The sequence below is a fragment of the Zonotrichia albicollis genome, chromosome 27 (genome assembly GCF_047830755.1).
Source record: "Zonotrichia albicollis isolate bZonAlb1 chromosome 27, bZonAlb1.hap1, whole genome shotgun sequence".
NCBI classification, from domain to species: domain Eukaryota; kingdom Metazoa; phylum Chordata; class Aves; order Passeriformes; family Passerellidae; genus Zonotrichia; species Zonotrichia albicollis.
Genome location: NC_133845.1, coordinates 2,150,820 through 2,169,770, shown reverse-complemented (window position 1 = coordinate 2,169,770; position 18,951 = coordinate 2,150,820). Strand labels below are relative to the sequence as shown.

The following is an 18,951-nucleotide window of genomic DNA, read 5'->3' as shown; positions in this document are numbered from 1 at the left end:
TCCCAGCAGCAGGAAGGATCTGTGGGTTTGAAGGGAGGGAAAGGAGAGGAGAAAAGGCAGCCAGCAAACAGAGAGGTGCTTTGGAGGCCCTTGAATCCCTCCTGGTCAGCCCAGGTAGATCAGAGGGGGCTCAAGATTAGCAGGAGCTTGGGGCCAGAAAGGGATGGCTTGGAGAAGATAAAGACCATTGGATCATAAGGAAAGGAGAGGAAGGGCAGGAGGAAAATGGCATTTTTATAAAGCCCTGGACAATCCAGTTCTGGTCCCCCTGTGCTGAGGAGCTCCATGGTGAGGGTGCAGCACCCACTCCTGGGTGCGGGCTGTGCAGGGGCTGCTCCAGTTTGCTCTGTCCCTGTTCTCCCCGGTGTTCCCGTGCTGGAAGCAGCCCTGTAGCTCCCCTGGTGTAGCAAAAGCCCTCCTAGGTGAGTGTCTGCAGCAGCTGGGCCGGAGCAGATCCATAACCTGTCTCTCTTGTGGTGTCTCACCCACTCGTGCTCCCAGAATGAGGATCAAGGTCTTCGTAGACGTAACGAGCGAGAGTGGACAGTAAGTTCTGGATGGGTTTGGTTCTCCCCTTCCCTCTGTCTCCTTGTGGGGATCTGTTTGGCACCTCCAGCCTCTCTGGGATGGGAATTCCAGCCCTCTGGGTGGAAACCAGCCCCTCTCCCTCGTGTCTTCACCTCCCGTCCCCAACAGATTTCTTGGGCTGCTCCCGCTGCTCCAAACAAGGCAAGAGCTCCCTAATCCATCTTGGGAGGTCTCGCCTCGTCCTCCTCAGGGTGGGGAATTTTATTGTCAGCAAAAGGACAGTAATCCTCCAAATCCAAATTTGGAAATCCTCCCAGTCTCTCTGAAGTAAAAATAAAGCCAGTCATATGGTGCTTTGAAGGTGTAATCTCCCTGCTAAGACACACCACAGATCAGGGCAATTTAATTTTTTTTGATGCTTTTTTAATTATTTCCTCCCCCCTTCACCTCCCCACACTCCAGCTCTCTGTTTTGCTTGGGAATTTCTTGTCCCCGTTGCAGCAGGAATTGCTGGAAACCATCAGACTTGGAATCAAGAACACAACAAATCAGTGACCAGGGCTCAGATTCCCATTTCCAAATTGCAGGAGAAATTGCAAAATTGCAAAATTTCCAAATTGTAGGAGAAACAAAGCAAAGAGGCAGCTCCTTATTAGCTTCTCATTTTTAAATGAGGAGATCAGCCCTGCCTTGACTGCAGAAGGGTGGAGAGGAGGATTTGGGAGAGAAACAGCCAGGAGGGAAATGTTTGGGATGATTGATGGTGTGAGGTGCTGTAGGAACATGGACCAGGTAGGTACCAGAGGCAGCAGGGGAAGAGAAAAGCATGCTTCAGAAGGAATGCAACGTTCTGAGCAAGTTTTCTGCATAATTAATACTTGCATGTGTCTGAATGCATCCCTCACCACAGGTCCTTGCTCTGCGTTTTGGGAATTTCAGCTCAATCTTTTTATTTCCTAAACCCAGGGCGAGTCCCTCTGTCCCACTTGTCGTCAGTTCTGTCCTCACAGGAGCCCAAGCTCAGGTTCCTGCTCCTCCCTGACACATCAGTGCTCATTCTTTAATCAGGACAGGGATTATCCAAGAACTCCCTCACAGATAAAGCACCAAACAGAGCAGGAACCTGCCTAGATATCCCTAAAATCATGGCCATACTTGGAAGTGGAAAAATCCCCCAAATACCCCAAGCAGGGAGTTCACACCCAAGGAAGGAGAGGATGTGAGGCTCCCAACAGCAGGAGGAAATAATTAATTTTTTGTTTCCCAGTGTATTTTCTGTCCTGGCTGGTCCACGGTGTGACAGCAGCTTTGTGATGCTGCCACTCAACAGAGCTGCTCCTTCCCGGCCATCAGCCTGTGCTGCAGCCCAAAATTCCAAACCCACAGATGAGGGGGGTCAGGGTAGTGGCAGCCCAAAAATTTCAGGAGTTTTGAGCAGCAGGATCTTTTCCCCAGTCAGGAAAACACAGGTGAACACATTCCATAAGTGCAAAAATGTGCTTGCCATGAGCTTGGCCAAGCAGAGAAAACCATTACCTGTCCAACTCTCACCTGCAAAATCTTCAGATTTCCCAAAAACTGTAGCAGAGAAACCCTCAGGTCACTGAGAAGGAGTTTTTCACTTTCAGACCAGAAGGAACTCATCATTCCATGATGATTAAAAGTACAGGACGTGGTCAGCTGCCTCACACCTCCTGCTACCCAAAGAGATGTTCTGCAAATAGAAGGAAAGATGGAATTGGGTGTGGAGGGATGGAGAGGGGTTGAGTTAAAGTCATGCCAGAAATGAAAGCTCCCTAATTCAATCAAATAAAGCCTGTTTGAAGGTAATCTGCCAGGCTGTCTGAAATGGATAGATTGCTGACATCCCCTTTAATCAAGCCCTTGGAAATAAAACTGAGAGGGGAGGATGTAACCCAGATAACGAAGAATTGCATGGAGTCATGCTGGAGACAAAGGCAAGTGGGAGAAGTCAGGTGGGGGAAGGTGGTAGAATCGTGTGCCAGTTCAATTTAATTAGTTCATTATCCCTAATTTAATTTCAAACTTCGTTAAAGATAAATTAGATTGGGGAAAAGTCACAGTGGGACTGGGGAAGGAAGTCAAAGGGCACCGGCTGCGAGATGTGTTGGAAAACACCAGCCTGGTTTTGTTCTCCTCCCTTTTGCCACTCCACAAAGGAGCTCAGGGAACAAAGCAACTCCCAGCCAGCTCAGGTGCTGAGGAAAGGTAGAAGGAGACAGGGAATTCTCTCCCTTTGGCCCTGACATTCTCCAGCTGCCCTGCCCTGACCCCGTGTGAGTGAGGAGCGAGCACAAAAGAGGTGCCAGCAAGGAAAGGAGGATTTGTTTGCACTCACCTGTGCAAACAGAGGTGCTGACAGAACTGCACTGCGTGGCTTTGGCAGTGCCTCATGGGCCCTGTCTCACAGCCACATTAACTGGGAGATAAGCAGGAGGAAAAATGCTTTGCTGACCCTATGTATTGTCACAGCCAGCCTGTAAAATTGTCTCACAGCCCCTTTTGCTGCCACCTGGTCACATCCAGCTCAGCTTCCACTTTTGTTAACTGAGGATCTCTCCTAGGAGACCTTTCTGTCCAGCAAATCCTCTGCTTTTCTCAGAAAGCACAGAAATTTCCCCTCCCGCTTAATTGATAACAAATTAAAGAAACCCCCCCTTGCTTGCTTTGTCTTACTAAATTTCTGTAATTAAGACAACTTCTCTTTCAGGCTAGCTTAACCCACAAGATTAAAGCAGGAGGAGAGCATGGCTAAATACAGATTTTTCCCTCTTCCATGTGTGGAAAAGGATTCTGTTGAGTGTGACAGTTCTTAAGAGTAGGTTGTACAGGGAGAGGGATGTACACATCCCATGTTCCCAATTTATGAGCCCCTTTTTGCCTCTTTTATCAGCTGGTCAAAAGAACAGCAAACATTTATTTAAGGTTGAGTTAGTGAAACTTTTTCATAGCTCCTGGCTAAGGCTCCACTGGTTAAAGAGCTCTAATGCTTCACTTTATCCACATTTTCACTTGGCAATTAAAAGGCTAAAATGGACAAAAACTGTGGGAAAGGCCCACCCAAATTTAGGATCCCAGCACGGCAACTCCACTACAGATTTTTAAAAGCTCAATCTGTAGGATAAACAGTTTTACTAATAGAAGGGAAATGGAAATGACGTTGACCTCAGCACTGCTGCTGTTTTCCTGGAGCCCAGACAAACTTTCCCTCACTGGGCTCAGCCAGACTATTCCCAAAATTGCCTTTGTGCCTCTCCCAGCAGTCTGAGCCATCAATAAATTATTGCCAACACCTTGTTTTCTATAGGATTTTAGATTTTTAAAGCATCCTGGTGAAATATTTATCCAGGAGCTGGAGTGGATTGTTCTGTTCCTTCAGGCGTTTTCTCCTGAGGGCCAAACCCTTGTCCTTTCCACTAAACTGACTGTTCCTGGGATTTTGAAAGGGAACAAGGAAGGAGACTCAAGGGCAAGCTGCTTGTTGCAAGCATCAAAACATTTTCCAGTGCTGTTTGCTCCCTCTTGGAGAAGAAATTATCTCCTGGTGAGCGCCCCTGAAAGCAGGTCGGTTTTAAAAACAAATGTCCATCCTGCTTGGGTCATCCTGCAGGGTTTCCAAAGCAGGAAAGGGTCTGGGAGCAGGGAGGAATCCTTCCCATCTGCTGCCACCCTCTGGGGAGCCGCAGCCCTGGGATATGGGAGAGATGCTCCCTTAGCCCCAGCAGGGCAAAGCACGCAGAGAGGGAAAAGCCGACGGAGCAGCCTCGGGTTTGGAAGTGGTTTTGTGTTCTCTGCGGTTGGTTTGAGTCACAGAACCCACCCCGAGGGGAGGTGTTCACACAGGTAAAGCCCAGCACTCCTGTCTCCCACATCAACAGGCACAGGGAGCCTGCTGTTCTGCTCATTCTGCATCCCCAGCCCCTGGTAGGGCAGATGAGCCCTTTAAATGGAAGAGCCCAGGCCTGGCTTGGATTAATGATGCCTTCAAGCACTGCTTTTCTAAAACTCAGGTTAGAAATTGTAGGAATAAAGTGCCCTTCCTTTGGCTGGCTGCTTGTTTAGTGCAGAGAGCAGAGTATTTACAGACAAGGGACAAGCCATGCCCAAGCCATACATATTCATCAGCGATCTGGGTGTTTCAGGCAGCGAGACAGAAACTTTGCAGCGTGAGGATTTATCACCTGGGTTTCCATTTTCCTCGAGCAGCGAGCTCTGCAAACTGGTTAATATTCCATCCTGCTTGCTCTCTGTGTGTCTCAGCAAGGAGCTGAAGGGCTGTGTGTGTTCTCTGGCCGTGGATCCCAGAGTTTTCACCCGTTGACTTTTGTCTCTACTTGCAGAACTTTGGAAAGTGTCACTCAGAGATATCGAATGCGAGTGATTACCTGACCCGCTGTTACTCACATGAAGATCGATATCTGGAGAAGATCCCTCATGTCTATGCCCCCTTGTCAGACCTCCCACAAGATCTTTATCCTCACCATTCCGACATCTCCTTCTGCTGCCCACCTCCCGGCTCCCGGGCTCCTTACATCTGTCCTAAGGAACAGTATGTTTAAAGTGTCAACACTGCAAAAAAAAAAAAAAATAATAATGAAGAAACTCATGGTTGTCACCTCTCCTGTCGCTCAACAACCAAGGCCTTCCAGCCCTCCCCTCCCTTTGCCATCGCTCATGTTATTGATTGGGTTTTAAATCCGGGTGCAATTGCCATGATTAGTTCCAAGTGTCTGCCTGGCTTGCTAACGCTCAAGGGAACACTCTGCCTTCTCCCACGTCCTGTCCAGCACCTGCATCTTTCTGTTCTCCTCCTGGCTCTGTGTGTGCATGTGTCTGTGGGTGACAGCTGCCCTGTGGTGGATGGGATGAGCCCAGCCCAGTGCCCGTAGGTTTTTCCCCTGTGTTGATTCCTGCACCCCTCACACCACAATGGCTGGGTGTGCATCATCCCCAGCCCTCGCTGCAGCTTCTGTGAGGTTTTACCACACAGCCAGTGCTCAAAGCTGAGCCTGTGGCTTTTTATTTCTTTTTTTTTTTTTTTTCCTGCTCCTTTTTCCCCCTTGGAAGTGGGGATAGCAAATCCCTGTTTGTGAAGAGCTGAACAGCCAAGATTGCTGAACCAAATCATAAGATGCTTATAACGAAAGATGCTCAAAACCAACCCAAAAATAGAGATCAGGACACGGTTTAGGCGGTTTGTTTCTGTCCTTTTCCCTTCCTGCTCCCACTCCCAATCTCCTGGATTGACTCTTTTAAAGGAGACATATTTTGGAGTCAACACATTTGGAGAAAGCATCCTTTAAATAACAGGTCTGATAACCTGAAACTCAAAGGAGAAAATAATTATAAAGGAAAACATTCTCTCTAATTTTCCTTCCAAAGCCTAACGTGGCCCCCCACGAGCTTTTCCCCCTTCTCTTCCTCGCATCTGTTGATTGGAATTTTAAAATTAACTCAGGCAGAATATGAAGAACAAATCAGGATTTCAGGTAATCTCCTTGCTCTTAATGAAGGATAAAAGCCAATAGAGGAATTTGGCCTTTTAACTTTTATAAAAGCATCTTAGTTTTGGGACTACACCTTTTTTTGATATTGGAATGTGTGTGGGTGTGTAAATCCAAACGTGTACATTCCTGTGACCACAAAGTGTTTTAGAGAAGGGAATTTATCTCCACATCACATTTGTGTTCACTTGTATTAGAGGAAAAAAAATATATAAATATCGATATACACTTCAATGTACATAAAAGCAAAGAAGAGGTAGAGGAGGACAAGGAATGAACATCCTGCCTCAGAGCTTGGTTTCAGGGGTAACTCCCATCTGCTTCACCCGTGGCATGGAAGAGATGAGGCTGGGATGATTCTGAACCAGGGGACGAAGCTTTGTGGCCAGAGGGCATTTCCTCGGTTTTGGCTCGGGGAATTTCCTTTGCTTTGCAAACCTGGCATTCTGCAGGCACTGAAATCCCTCTGGAAAACGTGAGGATGCTGGAGCTGAGGCCATGTGGGAGGGAGAGGTGGCACCACAGCCTTGCCCTGCTGCCCAGGCACCCCAAACCTGTCAGTGCTGCTGGGACAGGTGAGCAATGGAACTCCCAGCAGGTGACAGCTCCTGTCAGGGGACGTGTGACCACACAGGTGTCCCTGCACTGAGGCACCCCTTTATCTTTGTCCAGCTCTGCCTGTTCCTCGCCCTTGCTGTGTCCCTGTCACCTCCAGCCTCGTCCTGCCTGTCCCTGCTGCACATCTGGCTCCCTCTGCCTCCCTGCAGGCTGACCCACACATCTGGATGGGGGAGAGGGGGTTCACACCCCGGGCAGTCAGGCAGCACAGCCCTGGGGGGATCACACCATGTGCATGGATCCCCCAGAATGGCAAAAATCACCCCCAGAATGGCAAAAGTCACCCCCAGCCCTTCCCCAGTGCATGCTGCCACTCTGTGCTCCAGCAGGACAAGGTGTGTGGGGGAATTGCTGCACCTGCAGAGGTGTTTCCTGCTGGGAGGTGACACTCAGTGACAGGTGGGTGCATCAGCTGAGCCACCTGGGGGTGCCTGGCTGGCTCAGCAGTGGGTGAAGGGGAATTTTGGATGCATCTGTTGGCCAAGCTGGGATGGGCAGCAGCAGCTCTGTCACGTACTGGTGGGTGGAGCATCCTCATTCCCAAAGGATCAGGGGAGGATCAGCAGGACACAGCTTTAGAAGACTCCACACAACTCTTCAACCCCATCCTGCCAGTCCTGACTGATGCAAACCTTTCTGGAATCATTTGGGGTCACATTTCCTCTGCCAATATCCAGAGGATTCAACCTGTTGTTCCCTCACACCAAAGGACTCCAGGTCTCCATCAGGAAATGCATTTTTCTCTCTGGTTTTCTCCCCAAAACACCTTGGGTTACCATGGAGCTGGAAACTGGGTGTGCTCTGAACTGAAGGCACAGCCACCACATTTACCCCACGCTGCATCTGCCAAACCTGCCTTTGCTCCCTCAATTTGGAAAGGTGAGGAGGTGCTGGGAGCCCCACGGGTCTCTGGTATCCTGGAATCAACCCAGCACCACTGGCCATGAGGAAAAACCAAGCAAAAAACCCATTCCAAGCTTCCCTACCTGCATGCCTGGAACAGCAGAGCTCTGCCTGCACCGTGGTTTGATTTGGAGCCTTCACCTGATGCGGTTTCAGACAGATCCAGGAATTTAAATGAGAAGTGGAATATGTTCAGGTCTTCAGATACAAGAGGAAAGAAGCCAGACAAAATGATTGCTTGCCAGAGGAGGCTGGGAACACGTTGCAGGTGGTTTTCTCTGCTGCCCATGTCTGGGACAAAGATGCTTTGATGAGCAAGGGGAAGGCAGGGGATACAAACTGCAGCATTACAGAAAAACTCTGCTTGCCTTGTGCAGCTTTGGATCTCAGCTGCCCACAGAAGTCTGCCACAAAGGGTTTTACTGGGCTTGCAGCACAGCAAAAGGATTTCAATCCTCCCTGAAAAGGTAAAAGGCAGGAGAAGCCTCAGTTCAAAGCAGTGGTTTGACTTGTGCCAGCACAGGTTTTTAGTCTAGGAATGTCTTGGTTCTCTGTGCCTCTCCTGAGGAGCTGGTTTGATCCCAAAACATGGCAAGAGGGGCTCACCACACACCACCAAATTCCTCTGTGTCCCGGGAAAAGGGGGGAAACCCTGAAGGACAGCCCTGAAATAAGAAATAGTGAGTCCACTGCTTTGGTTTTACAAATGTGTGCTTGGAAACGGTTCTGATTCAGGGCTCCTTCCCCGCTGTCACCCAGCGTTTGCCCAATGGCTCTTCCCAAGCTCCCCTGGGCTAAATCCTCACTTTGCTCCAGGATAAGGCTGCCCATGCCTGGGGGGAGCTGGCAGGTGCTGAACCAGGGCCAGGGGAGGTGTTCTCCTGCAGGCACGGTGCCAATTGACTTTACAAGATCCCTGCCCTGGAGACTGAGCCATCCAACAGCACTGCTGGATCACTGAGCAAGTCCAGCTGGAAACTGGTGGAGTGGGATCCAGTGGGCTGGGAGGTACTGGTGTTGTAGGACAGGGAATAATTTAGGTTGGAAAGACCCCTAAGATGGAGCTGTTCTTCCTGTCGCCAGGGTGAAATGTCACGGGTTCTGTTCCATGTGTTGGTGGCACTGGGCTCTTGCAGATGGAAAAGACTGATCACAGAACTTCAATAAAAGTGAGCTGAAGAGTTGCAGCAACTTCTGTCCTGCCTGTGGGGGCTGTGTTTGGTGTCTGCCTTGCTCCCAGGGCTGCCTTCTTGCTGAGTTCTCCTCCACATCCCTCGCCCCTCGCACTGTACCCCCCAAAATGCACCCACAGGCTCTCTTGGGAGTTCCTGCCCATTCCAGAGGCTCCTCAGGATGGAATAACCCACTTTTCCTGCTGCATCCCTCCCTGCCTGCAGCACAGGGCAGCCAGCACCCAAAGGTAAGCAGAGGAGCAGGATTCAGTGGATGATGCTCCTCCCTGCCCTGGCTGCTCAGGAGATGCCAGCCCCTCCTCACTTTGCTTGGGAATCCTCCTCCAGCCTCTCCCTGCACGTGGGTGGGACAGATCCAGTCACAAACAGCCAGTCCTGGGGCCAGCAGCTATTTAGGGAAAGAAAAGGGGGGTTCCTCCTCCTCCTCCCCAGCCCACTTTTGGTAGAGCACTCAGTGCTGGCTCCAGAGTCGCTGCACCAGGGTGTGAATCCATCTGAACACTCAAAACTTCCTCAGGAGGTTCCTTATCAGACACAAATTGATCAATAAACCATTTATTGATGGCATTTTTTTAGCACTGACTCTGAGAATGAAAAAGGCCCAGGATATTTCTTACCAGCAAAGCTGCGCAGAAGGATGGAGCCTCTGGGTAAAGGCCCTTTGGGACAATTCAGCCACAGATTAGGGGCTGAATTGAGGGATAGGGCACAGAGGGAGGGTGGAGGGTGTGAATGCACCAGTACCAGCAGCAGCCAAAGCTGGTCAGGGCTGGGAAGGGTTTATTGGGTTGTGGGAGAGGAGCTGACACAATTCTGCAGAGAGCTCCAGAGTTCTCAGGAATACCAGAAAATTCTCCTCAGGGCCCGGATATCACCCAGCATGGTGGGAGCAGAGTGCAGGCGATGCTGTCCTCAGCACACAGACAGGTTTATCCTGCATTTCTGGATCCTGGCATCTCCCCCCAGGGCTGTGTTTATTTCCCAGGAAGGGGAAAATATTCTGGATTCACCTCCTGCATTGTTTTTTAAAGCATTTGCCCACAAACTGCCACCAATGCCCATCTGAACGTGGCCCATGGGAGCTGAAAATTCACACCAGCACCCAGTGTGGCATCAGGAACACCTTGCACAGGTGGAAGCTGCCCACTCCAATGGGAACACGCATCAATTCCAGCTCATTTTTATTTCCCTGTGGCTGGCAGGGTCAGCACTGAGTTTTGTGGTCCCTTTCCCCAGTGCTGAATGTCTGATCAGTGCACAGCCAGAAGAGAAAACTTCCTGCTGGGCCATTTTATGGCTGTGGAGAAATTTATGCATCTATTCATATGTATAAAACTAAAATACAGCTCTTGGACAGCACTAAATATATCAAACCTATCAAAACACTTACACAGGATAAGTAAATTGATACTTATGTAGTGTGAGGTGAAAAGCTGTTGTTTTACCATCTAATTACCTTTATAAAGATATTTTCTTCTAGAACTAAAAAAAAAAGCCCCCATGGAGGGTGGAGGATGTTCAGATTCAAGGAGGAGCTGCAAATTCAAGGCCAGCACAGGAAAGGGCTGCACTGAAGATTTCACATCCCTGCTGCAAACAGGGCAGGCTGAGCTCTTCTTTTTTTTATTTTTTTTTTATTTTTTTTTTCTCTCTCTCTACTGTCATGCTCTATTTTCTTCCCCTTTATGGCAGATGGGAGGTGAGGCTTTAAAGGCTGCCAAGAACGCATCCAGCCCTGCTCCTCTGGCGGAACAGCACCATAGAGGGAAGGAACTTTTCCTCCGAGCTTCCTCCACCCCCAGCCTCTCCTCCTCCTCCTCCTCCTCGTCATCCAGGCTCCAGCGCCATCATTTTCATATCACTGCTAATTACATTAATTATTCTCCTCAGCATAAAACTCATTACGCTGGAATTCACGGTTCATTAAGTCCGAGGCAGGGCTTTTCCTCGGTGCTGTGGGGTCAGGATTATTCCTGTCCTGGCTGGGGGCAGCTCCTCATCCTTGTGTCCCTTTAGCGCCTGCTGAAGTGTGACCAGAGCCGTGTGTGCCACCTCAGGGCTGTCACAGCAGGCTGGGGGTGGCTCTGAGCCCCGGCAGGACTGCAAAGGTCAGCAGGGATGCTGTGGAATGAGGTTTGTTCCAGCCCAGGTGTGAGGAGCAGAGCAAGGAGTGCCCAAGGCAGGGTGCAGCAGGATGTGCTTGGTGCCATGGGGAAAGGTTTGTTCACCAGGAGATCCAGCTCCACACCTGCTGCAGAGCTCTGGTCCAGCTCCACACCTGCTGCAGAGCTGCCCTGAGCCTCTGGGAGCTGCTCCCAGCACAGCACACACAGGATTTTCTGCCTGACCTAAGCAAAGTGCTCAGGGGGAGATTTGAGGGTGCCAGGGGCTGGTAAAGCCATCCTGGCCGTGCCCTTGGGGCGACAGCAGTGCTGTGTGCCAGCTCCCCATGTCCCTTTGCCAGGCTGGAGAAGGTTTATCCAGCTGAAGGGTTTATCCATCCGCACTCCCTGAGAGCTGGAGGTGAGGAGCACTTCCATTGTCCTGATGGTGTGGAAGCTGCACGTCACTTGGTGGTGATGGTCTGGAAAGTCTCCAAGGGCTCCACATCACTTGGTGGTGATGGTGTGGCAGTGCTGCACATCGCTTGGATGTGGTGGTGGTCTGGAAAGGCTCCACATCACTTGGATGTGGTAGTGGTGTCACATCCTGCCCTCCCAGGGACACCTCTGGAATTACCCAGCACCTGCCCCTCTTCCAAAGAGCAGCCAGGAGTAAAGTTTCACTGATTTTTGAGCATAAAACCCGAGCTGGGAAATAGGGAATGAGGAGCAAGGAGAAGCTGCAGGTGCCCTGCTGAGGCTCCCTGAGCCCAGGAGCCGGAGGGATGGGCAGGATCACCTCCAAAGGGACCTGACCCCAGGGAATCCTGTTCCTGAGTGCAGTCCCTCCCTCTCACGCTGCACAGGTTCCTACCGCGCTCCCTAATTACTGTAATTAAGCAGTCACGCTGAGTGATGTCAGACACAGGGCTCAGAGTGCTTACAGCCCTGCAGAGGATGAAAGCACCCCCAGCTGCAGGGCCTGAGCTGCTCCCCGTGGTGGTGATGATGGGTTGGAGCAGCGGGCAGGGCCCTGTGGCACAGGCTGTGCCATTTGTCACGGCTCTGGGGTCACAGCATCTGTCACTGCCTGTGACCCCACGTCCCTGCAGCTCCCAGAGGTGCAGAACTGTCTGGGAAGCCCTGGAAGGGTAAATATAGCGGTAATGGTAATATATATACCAATCTCCCTGTGACTGGCATGGAGATGATGCCTGCGTGTCTGTTTTGTCATCTGCCAAGCATGAGGATATAAATATGCAGCTGGATTTGTGCAAAGTGCTGTGGAGCAGGGAGGGACCCGTTTCACTTTATTCACTCAGTCCCCACCATTTTCTCTCTCTTATGGCCCCCTTTAGGAAAGAATTCTGATATTAGGCAGCAACCAGGGAGTTCAAACTCATTTCCTCATGGTTTAACATCAGCCTGACTAGCTGGGAAATGCCCTTTCCTAAGGCACAACAGCAGGGCACTAAACTGGAGACAACCTTTTCCATCCCACATCAGCATTCCCTCCCTGCCCAGCCTTTTCTTTCCTCAGCAGTGTTTGCAGTTCTGTTCTCCCAGTGCAGGAGGCAGGGGCTCAGCTCCCACACAATTGGCACCTAATTCATTTCTCTGAGAATGTGAAAATCAATAGTGTTTATAGAGCCCACAGAGGCCCTCCCATCGGTCACTGTCCTCGTTAGGTCCATCCCTGGCTGCCAAAAGATCCTTTCAGGAGGAGATTCCACCAGCTGAAGGAGGAAAATAATGATCCCCATGTCTTTAATGAAGCCTGAGAAGTCTCCAGGTTTCTCCTCTCACTCAGAGCAAAGAGTTTCTTGGTAAATTCATGGCCTGGACTGACTTCTCTCAGAATTTTGCCTGGATAGTCAAACTCTGGTGCTTGGTTTAGCTCCAATTCAGCTCAAAGTGCCTTCTCACACATGCAAGGACATGCATTTCCCCAGCAGATGTTCAGTGGTTTCAGCTCTGGAGACTTGTGCTTGCAGATTTTGTGGGCACAACACTGAAAGCCAAGCTCAGGCTGCCCCGCAGCACCAGAGCTCCACATCTTTATTATTATTATTATTAATAATTATTTTTTTTCTATTTCCTGTGCCTCTAATTCTATCTCCAGGAAGTATCCTCCAGCCAGTGTTGGATGTCTGTGTCCTGCCTGTGCTAGGAACAGTTCCAGCCCCGTGCCCAGCTGCTCCATCTGGGGATGTTCCAGGGGTTTGTACAGCTGTTGCCTGCTCCCCTTTCCCATCTGTTTCTCTCCTCCCTGGCTCATCTGTCCTCGCCACCATTCCCAGCATGGCAGCACCACCTGGAGCTGTTGGAGAAGGGAGTTTAAGCAGAGCAGGGAACCCAGGCTGAGCTCTCCAGTTTTGCAACTGCTCTTTTTTTTTTTTTTTTTTTTTATTTCTTTTTTTATTCAGTGTTTGCCTTCCAAATCCCACGGAATAGTTACTAATATTCCATCCCTGCTTATTGATGGGAAACCAGCTGGAGTGTGATTGCTTGTTATATCTCAGGGCCTGCTGATAAATGTTGCTGCTGAGCTGGCCATTTCCCAGCTGCCCAGGCCCCAGATCCAGAAAATTTCATTTTTCTTTTTCCTTAAAAAACCTGAATGGATGGACAGCTCATTCCTCTGGATTTACACCCGAATTGGCTCCTGTTCTGGGAGGGTTTTTAAGGCGCACAGAAAGGGCTCAGCTGCACCTTGATGGCTTTTTCTGAATATTTTCAGCTCTTCCACAGCTCCATCCCTCTCCCAAGGGCAGCAGCATCCTGACATATAAAGACAGCAAAAAAAAACAAACCCAGAATTAACCCTTTTTGGTTGCTTTTACCACTCTTCAAGGCCCATTGAAGGCCTTAATGATACAGTTTTTAAGACTTAAATTCAATGTAGGATTTAATATGTGAGTTCTTTGTCCTTCATCTTCTTCTCTCTCTTTCTATTGGGCTTGGGTTGGGATAACCCTGGGGTCAGGAGCCCAAAAATGGCTCCAAACTCCCTGAAAAGAGGGAGCTGGTTTAAAGATGTGACTTTTGGCTTTTCAGCACCAGCACCATCCACTTTTCCACCTGCTGATCCTCAGGGAGCAGCACAAGATGTGAGCAATGCTCCAAGGGTAGGAAAAGCCCACAGGAATTCTGTGCCATTCTCACTCATGGGGAGGAATTTATAATAGCAAAAAAAAAAACCCCAAACCTTCAGAGTTCAAATTCATTCTTTTTCTTTCTTTTTTTTTTTTCTTTTGGATTTTTTTTTTCCAGCTTGATATGAATACAGTCACAGAGCTCCTCTGAATATTTAGATTTTTTTTGTTTGAGCACCGGATTCCTCTGTTCCCATTCGCTCAGCTAATTACCCTTTTAGCTTGCTTTTGCTCTATTTTCACAGATCTCCTGGTTTATTTATATCTACCTATCTATAATGATTTCAGAGCCATTACTCACAGCAGCACCAGGAAACATTACATTTCCCAATTTACAATTGCAATTATGATATCCGTCAGAAACAAATGCAGCTGCCTTTAATTTTAAGCAATATTTTGATCATTGTAATTAAAAAAGGAACTTATGGCACTGCACACATTAGAGAAATTAATGTAATTTCCTGGCTGCCTTAAAAGGCATGCAAATAGTGGTCTCTGGATGAGAGATTTAGGGGAGAATTAACCCTTTTTGGTTGCTTTTACCACTCTTCAAGGCCCATTGAAGGCCTTAATGATACGGTTTTTAAGGCTAAAATTCAATGTAGGATTTAATCTGTGAGTTCTTTGTCCTTCAACTTCTTCTTTCTGCTACTATTCTCTTTCTGAAATTGCTGGTTATTAAAGGATTTATGTGCAAACAAGACCATTTTCCTGTCACTGCTCATTTCAGCTCGCCTGTTTCAATGTGTGGGGACAGATGAAATCCAGTTGCTGATATTATAATCACTGCCACAATTGCATATTACAAACTCAATAACAAACCCTGGCAGATCCCAGGTCTGCGCCTCGCTGTGCTTTACAACAAGGAGAATTTACAGCCTGGATTTGGATTCATGGCGCAAGAAAAGCATCTCTGAGGGAAGCGAGGATTCAGATGAACAGACACAGAACATCCTTTTCACGGAACTTGAGGTTGATTCAATTAATTTTAATGTGCTGCTTTAGCCATGAAAGGTGCAAGTTTGACTTGTTGTTGTCTCAGCAGCAGGGGATTCATCAGTGCATGGCTTTTCTCCTTGTGTTGTTTTGCTGCCTCCTCTGTTCCTTTGGCCACTGGGTGCCTTTCCCAGCTTGGGGCTTGTTCTGCAGCAGGGAAATGTTAATAACAGGCACATGGGAATTGCCAAAATCGGGCAAAGCTGGGCTTCTCCCAGCTTTCTGTCCTTTCTGAGAGGCTCAGATAAACAAGGAGGAGAGGTGGCCACGGCTTTGCAGTGGACAGGGTTTAATTGTTGCTCTTATCACTGTTTGTGCTGGGATTTGTCCCTGCAGATCCTGGCTGGTGATGTACCAGTGGGAAATGTCCCTGGTTTGAAACTCCCAATGACAAAAATGTTGTGGGAAAGGGACATTCCGTGGGATCAGCAGACACACAAACAGCCTGGGACAGTGTGGGTGCTCCAGAATCACGCTGGATGAGCTGGGGGAGAGCGGAATGACACCAGACTAAATGATCTCATCACAATCCCCTCTGCTCTGCTTCTCATTTCTGCAATCTGGTAACTGGTCTGACCACAGATTTCTATCCAGTCCAAGATGATCTTGAGATAATTTGATGTCTGTCAGTAACAGGTCGGGAAGACAAAAAGCCTTTTTTTTCTCCCTTTAAGCACCCAGAGCTGCAGAAAAGAGACAATCCTATTGCAAACAGAACATTTGAGTGCGAGAGAAGAAGGACTGGCTCCTTTTAGGAATTTTCCTTCAGGTCAACACCTCATCAGGGTGATCACATCCTTAATTTCAGCCTGGAAAGATCAATCCAGGGGAAGGAAATCAAGCTGCAGCAGTTGTGTGCACGTCAGGGCTCAGAGCATGGAGCAATAATCACTCCCTGATCAGAACTGGCTTTGCCATTATCTGCCTGGTGCTGGGCTATGATATATGAAGCAATTTTGGCTGAGACAGTTTCTGTTTTGTGTGCAAGCAGATCCTGACTGGTAAAAACTATACAGAATTGTTTTGGGTTGTTTTTTTTTTCCCCTTTGTGCTTTCTTTTTTGCCTTATGAAGGAGTAATATTTTAAACTAAAAGGAGTTTTCAAACCACAGTCAGCATCATTCATCTTTACAGTCCTGGGGTAGGAACAATCTCTTCATTAGGCACTGAATTTTTCTCCATTACAGCACTATCTGAATGCATTTATTTGGTCATTTATTAGAAGTTACTTGATGGGGTGCAGGGAAGGAGAGGACTAAATTAAAGCAAAAGGGTTGTGTGTGTAAACACGCCTGTATATTCTAAGTGGAGAAGTCTATAAAAATATTCCAACTTAATAACAGCCATAACTCTGGGGCTCACACTGAAAACACCTCACTTGCTGCAGTGAGAAAGGGAAAAAAGCTTTGGGCCAACCCCATCTACCCGATGGGTTTTATGCAGCTGGGGCTGAGGAAAAGTGATTTCTCTTTAAATATTGCATCAGCATCCAGCCCTTTGTTCGGGGACAGCCTCGTGTGTCTCAGGCCATGAGTGCCTTGTTGGCTGCGCTTTGCTGTGGGAGATCTGCAGGCAGCCAGGATTGAAGTGGAGCAGGGTTTGATCAAGCCAGGCTTTTGCTTTCAGGATTCCCCAGGCCTGGCCTGTGCTTTGTGCTGCAGGAGCGCCTCGGGGCCAGCTAGCTGATCAGAGGCTGGATGAGGAAATTCAGCTCTCACCAGGCTCCTGTGCAGATGGAACCGGCACCACCTCATCAGCCATGCAGGGTGACCCCTCCCGAACCCAGGGCAGCAGGAGGGGCTCACTAATGGAACAGAACAAACCCCCACGAGAGCCTCAATGGCAATGTGAGGCACCAAGCAATTAATGCTGGGAAATTCAGGCTGCATGGACAGGTCTGGTTGTTTTCTTTTTGTTCAGAAGCCGGGTGAGCTCGCTGTACAAACCAGAATGTGCTGAAGATGGGGAACCTTGCTCTCCCACAACACAACCTCCCTTCTGCGCCCTGCTCATCTCCTCCAAGCCTGCTTTTCACCCACACTCCCCCTCCCACCCCTCTGGCTCCTTGTGTTTCTCCTCTTGGCTCCAGCCCTGTGCCAGCAGTGCCCATTTCCCCCAGACTCCTGCATGAAGGTGCTGCAGGTTTGGAGATCACACCTTTAACCGGAGCCAGAACATCGCTTTCCCACCCAACATCGTGCCTGGGGCTTGGCTGAGGAGATCAAAGAGCCTCTCCCCCATTACTGTGCATGTCACACCATCATTCCCAAGTTAGTTCTCCTAGGATGCCTGTGAGGCTGCTAATTTTAGAGGATCTATCACTGTTTCTGGGTTTATTTTGATTCCCCTTCTCGCTTTTATTAAAACAGACAACTCTTCCCTGCATATTCCAGAAGGCTGCTATGGTTTCTCAGAGGAGATTTGTAAAAACTAAAAACCAAAATGAAGGACCGTTTCCATCCAAATACTCTTAAAAATTTAACAAAGCAACACAACAGCTCACAGCTCAACAGGAGCATTTAGTCTTTTATGCCTAATTTCCACTGTGAATCTCTCCCTCAGAAGTGTGCTCATGTAGCCAATTGCACAGTGAACATGCCAGACTGAAAAACAAATGCAGCACAGGCATTTGGCCTCTCCAAAAGATAGCAGGACATAAAGCAGGATTACGATCCCAGGATGCAATAAAAAGAGATAAAAAATTCAGAAGAGATCAAAGTAATTTCGGAAGCAAATGAAACATTTACATGGGAATCAGACCTTATAAATGGGAAGAGAGCAAATGGCATCAGCCTGGATTGGTGTCAAGGGGGGTCTAAGGGCAGATGTGTCTCAGGAACCTTTTCAGGTGTTTGGAGCATCCTCAGAGCAAAATCAGGGCCAGGAGGAGGAGGAGAACTGAGCTGTGGAGGCCACTGAGGCACCCAGGGAAGGGGAATGGGCTGTGAGTGGGTGAAGAGCTGGGAAAGATCAGGTTGGTGGCAATGGCAGGTATTTATCTGCAGTACTTGTTGGTAGATAAACAGCCATGAGAAGACTTTGGCAGCCTAAAACTTGACAGAGACACCCAGAGCATGGAGATTTTGAGCTGGCCCTGGCTGGAAATCCTTTGTAACCTCACCCAGGAGATGAAGCAACACTTCCCTGCTACAACTCACACGGGGAGAAAATAAAAGGATTTAGTGGTGTAAATTAAGGAAACAGCTGTTCAAGTGACACGGGTGAGCAAAGCCGAGCAGTTGGAGATGAAAATATTATTATAACCATCTTTCAGCCTTTCCTTTAGGAACCCCAAGCAGATGGAAGGGTCAGCATTCCCTCTTTTAGCGGTGGCAAAGTAATAGCTTGATCCTGAACCAACAGCCAAGGGAAACGAGGGACGGAGTCTGTGTGGAGAGAGGGAATGAAAACAGAATTAATACAAAGGAGAGAAAGCAGAAAGAGAAGAAATGCAAGTGTTAGGAGGAAGAGCAGCCCTGTGTGAGGGTGGCTGGTCCAGCAGGAGGTTCAGCAGCTCCCCAGCACTGTCTGTGCACAGATAGAGCTGCCCAGCATTGATGGATGGGGGGTGCTGGCAGCGGCAGCCCAGCCTCTGAAACAAAGCCCTTTGACAAAGCTGTTAATTAGATCCAGCACCTTATCACCAGCGTGGATTCTCCATCCATCTCCCTGCATGAATTGGGATCATTCCCAGAGAGACACAAAGGGGAGAACAGAGCCTCGCCCCAAAGCCGGCTCCGATCAATTCTCATTTGCCTGGGACACGTTCCTCTTGTTTTGTCTCACCTGACACGGGCTGGGAGAAGCAATTTTTAAATGTCACAGCTCATGACCTCCACCTCACTGCCTTCCTGCAGGATTCATCCCTGCCCAGGGATGGGAGGAAGGTGCAGCAGCCCTTGGGAGAAGGTTTCAGTTTAATGCCCGGCAT

At 48.9% G+C, this 18,951-nt stretch overlaps 1 protein-coding gene across 3 annotated transcripts in view; it reads left to right on the top strand.

Annotated features, from left to right (window-relative positions):
- The window catches only part of NECTIN1 (nectin cell adhesion molecule 1), a 99,764-nt gene extending 94,580 nt beyond the window's left edge, over positions 1 to 5,184 (top strand). The window contains exons 9-10 of one of the 3 annotated variants that reach the window (XM_074527775.1): positions 502 to 546; positions 4,890 to 5,184. In XM_074527775.1, coding sequence (XP_074383876.1) covers positions 502 to 546; positions 4,890 to 5,108 — 264 coding nt within the window. In that variant the 3' untranslated portion in view covers positions 5,109 to 5,184. The remainder of the gene's footprint in view (positions 1 to 501; positions 547 to 4,889) is intronic. The other 2 variants (XM_074527776.1, XM_074527778.1) reach the window with 2 other exon arrangements.
- Positions 5,185 to 18,951: the final 13,767 nt, after the last annotated feature.